Genomic DNA, 6,385 nt, shown 5'->3' with positions numbered 1-6,385 from the left:
GAATTTTGATGGACAATTTGGTTGCAACTTCTCATTCTTGCTTTCCTTATCATACTAAAAATCATTTCCCAAAGACAATAGTAGTGTTATTTGTTACAGAAGATTTTCTGACAAAATGCAAGAATGACACTGTTCAGTACCTTTTGAAAATATGTATTAATGTGCCATTTTTGTGCTTTTGGAAGATATGTATTAACAATAAAATGGTGTGCATTGTGCGAATTTTGTTGGTTTCATTAGTGAAGATATATATTAATATGTGTGATGGATTTTGGAGAAGGATCAAATATCTCATTTTGATTAGAAAGAACACATTACCCTAATTAAAAAAGATTAAACAACTTCTAAACTCATTGATGTGTAACTATTTTATATTTTTTTTATTCCTTGATTTTTCAATTTTTATGCCATTTTCTACTTTTTAGAATTTTTACTAAATATCTACTAAGTTAATTAAAACTGAGGCAAAAATTTGGTGTTCACAAGTAGTAATATCTAAGAGATTTTTGAAGTATCTTCAGAACCTCCATTGAGGAACAAATTATCTTCCTGGAGTAATTGCATGTTTAAGGAGTCATTGAATTGGTTTTTTAATCAACCCACACGATAATCCCTAAACTTAAATTCATTTGAATCAACGTAGGAAAAAAGTTCTTTTCAGTATATCAATGTTATTTTTATTTATTTTGAAAATGAATTAAAACATACGAAAAACATTAATCAATTTCCACATTCACCACCAGGTCCACCAAATATGAGAGAATGTTTATCTTCCCCTTCTTGATCTCCATAATATTTAGCTCCAAAGCAATTCGGTTTGTCTGTGAATGTACGTATCATAAAATCACTTGGCGTGTAATGTTCACTAGATTCATCCTGATATGAAATATGCTTAAAATAACATGCATGGGAAAAGTTATCATCAGGAAATTGTCCTGATCCCATTGGAGGACTAGGAGTTCCATGTGGAGTAGTTGTTTTTCCACCCCATCCCAATAGAGAAGCTGAATTCAAGTTGGAGAATAAAACTGCTGGAAAATATCCAATGTTTTTATCGTTGATAATCACCCACCAATTTTTTGTTATGTTGTCCTGAAAACATTAAAAAACATATTTTATGAATTTATCATCACCAACCTTCACACATCTCACAATATAGTTGTCATTTTAGTTATTTAAGAATGAATAATTTTGAAGTTGAATCAATATAAATCTTGTAAAAAATGTTTATAGTCTTTCTTATCTTCCTTAAAGTAAGTAGTTTTTTCTTGGTACATTGGAAAGGTAAACTACACCCTCCAAGAATTGATCCATGGATCTCCCTTTCCAAACCCGTATGTCCCCGCTCTTACCTCTTGAGCTATCATTCGGTGACCTTAGAATAAGTAGTTTAATTTTGATGAATATTTACTCAAAAGAAAAAAAATTAAATATTTAATAGAATTTACATGACCTGTGATAGAGAAACCGTCATCTCAAACTGAGGTCCACCGTAGACAGATGTTCTGTCAATAACTCCTCCGATGTAGACTTCTTTGTCAATCTGAATGAAACCCTGACATAATACATTGTAGCATCCAGTCTTCTTCGAGTTGTGTGACTGCCAAATTTCAAAGTAATGAAACATTGTGTTCTTTCAGTTAACCTCTAATGTCTAAAAAATTATTTTACTAAGAACATATCGTACCGACGTCCAGAATGTGAAAAGATAAGTTCGATCATCGCCGTAGAGATATGGAGACACCTGATGCCATTAAATTAATGTATAGCATAAATTAGATATTATTTCCTATATCATTAAATTGATATTAATCAATAAGTTATGTTGACGTTAATTAATAAGTCAAATATACCCAGGCGAAACATCATTTGGGACTAGGAGAAGACATGACCCCCTACTAAAAAAACATATATTTTAAATTTTAAGTATTCAGGGTTGTGTTGATGAATGACACATTTGCACAAGTGGCATGAACTTGCCCAACTCACTTCTTCTTAATTTTATTTTCTACCTTGTAATATGCGAAACAACTTCAAAGGCACAAATAAGAATAATGAAGTTTGTTTGTTACTCATTATAAATTTAAAGTCGAAAGAAGAAAATACAATTACTTTTGAGGTATAGTTTTTTTTTTTGGGTTTTTTAGGATATATATATATATATATTAGGTAGGAAATATTAAAACTTACTTGCCACCCAACGGAGATTGCATTCATATCATCTTCTGATCCATTTTGAACCCACATATGAGACAAACTTGATTGATTCTTGTTAACTCTCGGATTGTAAATGCTATTAGTTCCACGAACTCCATGATAACTGATTCCAGAAATTGGTTTTTGAACTACTTGCGCATGCTGTAATTTTAAAAGATTCACATAAATACACCAAAATTAAAATAAACCAATAAACATTCAAAGTTAAGCTGTACAATACTTACATGAACATCGAGAGAACTTGGTCTCATGTCATGATAATCGACCACTGATTTACCTCGAATTAGATCATCTTTTGTAGTCCTTCGAATTGGAATAGTTCCTGTGGGACAATGATTCTTCCCAAGGCCAAATTCCGGTTTGGAAATAGAATTATTGATAATATTTTTTCCCGTTATGCTCTTAAAGCTTGGTTTTCTCTACCGTTAACAAAAGAACATTAGATGGGTAAATGCAATCAACGTAGAAAAAATGAGTAAGAATTAACTATAGTTTCTATTATTCAAAATAAGCGTACCTGCAACTTATGATTCTGCAGCAAAGGATGGTCAAAGGCTGGTTGATTCCTTATATCAATGCAATCAATAATCTGCCCAGACTTTGTCTGTTGTTACCAAAATCCAAGAAAAACAATATTAGACATATAGTGAGAGAGAATTAAAAAAAAAAAACTCCTCCATAAAGAAATAAAATACATGAATAATCTTTATAGGAGTCTTGTTAATAAGTTTTAACTGTCTTTCCAACTCCAAATCTGTTTTCAGTGTATGTCGCATTCCGTCAACCCTGTTGCTTGTATTGCTAGCCACCAAGCACAAGGAGAAGATAAAAAACAACATATTAGTCATTTGCACATATAACTTGTCAAACAAAATTACTTGATAATATATTTTTGTGTCTCAGCTCCTTTTTATACTGCATTCACCACATATAATATTTTAATTTCAAAATATAAAAACTTTAATTTTAAGTAAATTTTTTAAATGTGTATATATATATATACATATATATGATGATAATTCTAATTACTTGTTGATAAACTTTATTGACCATCATATTCTTGATAAACTTTATGGACCATACACAAGTATTTTGTTGTGTATGGTAAATGACCCTAATATGTTTACTAGTAATTGTAAAATATCTCAATTTCATTAATGGACAAATAATTACTAATGATAAATTTATATTCTTAATTATAGTAACTAGTATTTGTAAAATATCTCAATTTCATTAAAAAGACTATTAATTAGTTATTGATAAAATTTTATTTTATTAATTACAATAATTGAATTTTATTTTTATTATGTTTTTGTAAAGTTTTCTGAAATACATATTAAAAAAATTGTTGACCTTCGTACTAATGATAATATTAATTACTTATTTATAAATTTCAATTATTAATTATATTAATTATTAATTGTATAATATCTCAATTCCATTAAAGAGATCACTAATTACTATTAATAAATTTATATAATAAATTATATTTTCATTAATGAGACTTTAAATTATTTATTGATAACCTTTTATGTTATTATAAAATGATTAAACAATATTTTCAGTTATGTATGGGTAAAATTTTCTTGACCTTCCTATAAATGAAAATATTAATTACTGATCGATAAATTTATATTATTAATTACATTGTCTAATAATTGTAAAATATCTAAATTTAATTAGTAAGACTATTTATTAATTCGTTCTTGATAGCCTTTTATTTTGTTAATTACAAAAATTAATAACTTACTTTATTTATATATATATATGTAATATTTTCTTCAATATACATGTAAAATGTTCTTCACCTTCGTACTGATGTTTTTTTTTTGTTACATCTAAAAACAAACAAGAAAATAACACCTAACAGGCAAGCAAAGAATCTCTCATGAAAAGAGTCTCTACTTCCAACGGAGGCTTATCCAAGAAGCTATAATCGACACCCGGTGAGCGCGCACCCAATTTAGCCAGGTAGTCCGCCTGGGCATTACACTCCCTTCTAACTCGCTCCAATGAGATACGCCAACCTATGACCTTCATGTGCCTGATATCACTCAGGATAGGGAGGAAACTCCTGCGGTCCTCATCATCTAAGCTTTGTATCAGTTCAGCACAGTCCACCTCGACTACAACGTCCCTGTATCCTCGAGCCCAAACCAGCTCCAGGCCCTGCAACAGCGCTTGCGCCTCTGCCATCAAGGCATTTCCTCCACGACGATGAGCCAGAAAACCAAACAGTCAGTTGCCCTGAGAATCCCGCGCTAAACCACCCGCTTCGCTGCACTCATCAACAGCTTGATAGCTCCCATCAACATTCAATTTTATCGACCCCGCCAACGGGGGCTGCCACCGGCTACCTAACCAACAGTCCATGGAACCCGCACCCTCACCCAACACGGCAACAATTTCATCATGCTCATGACACACCCATCGCCACGCCTCTTCCAATGACCAAGGTGAATCCTCAAAAATCATGTTGTGCCTCCACTTCAACACACCCCAAAGTCCCATAATAAATTTTATTCCATTGCTGCTTCTAGCTTGGCTACGAATCCAGGAAGAGTGGTCTCCAACAGTGAAGTTTGGCCACGTGAATGCTCCAAACTTGAGCCAAAGTTCTTGCGAGTGACGACAGTTTCTGAGGCAGTGTAAAACATCTTCCTCATGCGCTGAACAATGCGGGCAAGAAGGGGACGACCGCCATCTTGCACCTAAAACGATGGGAATTGACTTGAATTGAGTTCTGCAGTGTCAACCACACAAAGTTATAATTTTCTCTAGAACTTTTAGTTTCCAGATCCAGTTCCAGTCATCAACCACTGGTAAATAATTATGTTGGTCCTGAAGCCACCTATAAGCATCCCGCACAGTATAAATCCCCATAGTATTTGTCTCCCAAGTCCACACATCATGACGGTTTGGAACAGTTGATGGCTTAATTTTCTGCAGCCGGTGTAGCACGTTCACGGGAAGTCTGGTGTACAGCACCTGCAAATTCCAAGCGTTGTTAACCACGAGATCACACAGCTTTCTTTCAACATCATGGATATCCACGTAAGGGATAGTGGGAGCAATATTCCCCATGCCACTCCAATCATCATGCCATAGAGATGTCTCACCAATACTCAGTCTAAAAACAAAACCGGTATGTAGACGATCACGGGCATTTAACAACCCTTTCGAAACTGGAGAGTCCTGGGGTTTTGCTTGGACCTGCAAAACAGAAGAATTTGACAAGTATTTATGTGGTAACACACGCACCCACAGCTTGTTGGGTTTGTGCATTAAACACCAAACGCTGTATTAGCAAAATCTGTGTCACGAATTTGTGAAGACTATGTGGGTGTAGTTTGGTGAAGAATCTGGGTTGTTTTTATTGCTGTGAAGACTATGTTTTCTACTTGGGAACTTTCTATTTGGTAGCTTTCTTTCAAGACAAGGAAAGTAACTGGTTGTGTAGTACTCCAAGCTGCTACTGTTCAAGTTACTACTGGTTTACACTTGTTGGATAGTTAGTATGTTCTGCTGCTATGTTCTTTGTTCCAACTATGTCTTTTGGCAAAGGGGGAGATTGTTGGTATGGATGCATCATTTGAGGGGGAGTCTGCTGCTAAGGGGGAGCTTTGGTTCTCTATGTTTAGACAAAATTTGACAAAGGGGGAGGGGGAGATTGTTGTTACATTGTTGTCTGCATTTTGTCAAAAACAACCTGATGTCGAAGCAGATGCCTTGACATCTGATTTCGTGAAGCTAGGACATGAGTCCTTTGCTTGGAACGTGATGTGGGCCCTTGAAGATCTTATGAAGATATGTTTTTTAAAGTTACTTGAGGTTCAAGTAGCTGTACCAGAATGATTTTAATTGTGGGTTGTTATTTGTTGAAACAATCTTTATTAAAAGATTGGTTTCTATCTTTACGTTTGAATTTTGCAACAATATCTTGGAGATTCAGTTTTGATTTGTTGCTGCAATTTGTTACTTCAGCCCAAGAAAACCCTAGTGCCCAAGCCACTGCTGCTGAAGTTTATAAAAGGACAAAGACCTAAAGCTTGAAGACCACCGAAGATAATAGAGAGAGATCAAGTGTTTTAGGGTTGTTCATTGTTCTTTGTCCTTATTTCTTGTGAATAAACTTTGCTCCCTGATTCTATAAAGCAAAGTTGTGTTC

General features: G+C 33.9%; 2 protein-coding genes across 2 annotated transcripts; both read right to left on the bottom strand.

Annotated features, from left to right (window-relative positions):
• Positions 1-720: 720 nt before the first annotated feature.
• On the bottom strand, positions 721-4,413 carry LOC130731946 (uncharacterized). The gene is made up of 8 exons (XM_057584107.1): positions 4,086-4,413; positions 2,913-3,115; positions 2,735-2,821; positions 2,442-2,636; positions 2,191-2,358; positions 1,688-1,744; positions 1,454-1,600; positions 721-1,092 (listed from the first exon to the last, which is right to left on the bottom strand). The coding sequence occupies exons 1-8, from the start codon at positions 4,411-4,413 to the stop codon at positions 721-723; spliced, it is 1,557 nt and encodes a 518-aa protein (XP_057440090.1).
• Positions 4,414-4,455: 42 nt separating this feature from the next.
• Positions 4,456-5,502, bottom strand: LOC130731935 (uncharacterized). The gene is made up of 2 exons (XM_057584098.1): positions 5,069-5,502; positions 4,456-4,960 (listed from the first exon to the last, which is right to left on the bottom strand). The coding sequence occupies exons 1-2, from the start codon at positions 5,500-5,502 to the stop codon at positions 4,456-4,458; spliced, it is 939 nt and encodes a 312-aa protein (XP_057440081.1).
• Between the last annotated feature and the right edge of the window lie 883 nt (positions 5,503-6,385).

Source organism: Lotus japonicus, chromosome 1 (genome assembly GCF_012489685.1).
Source record: "Lotus japonicus ecotype B-129 chromosome 1, LjGifu_v1.2".
In the NCBI taxonomy this organism is placed as follows: Eukaryota; Viridiplantae; Streptophyta; class Magnoliopsida; order Fabales; family Fabaceae; genus Lotus; species Lotus japonicus.
Note: the sequence above shows the minus strand (reverse complement) of the source record. Positions and strands in the feature narration are given on the sequence as shown.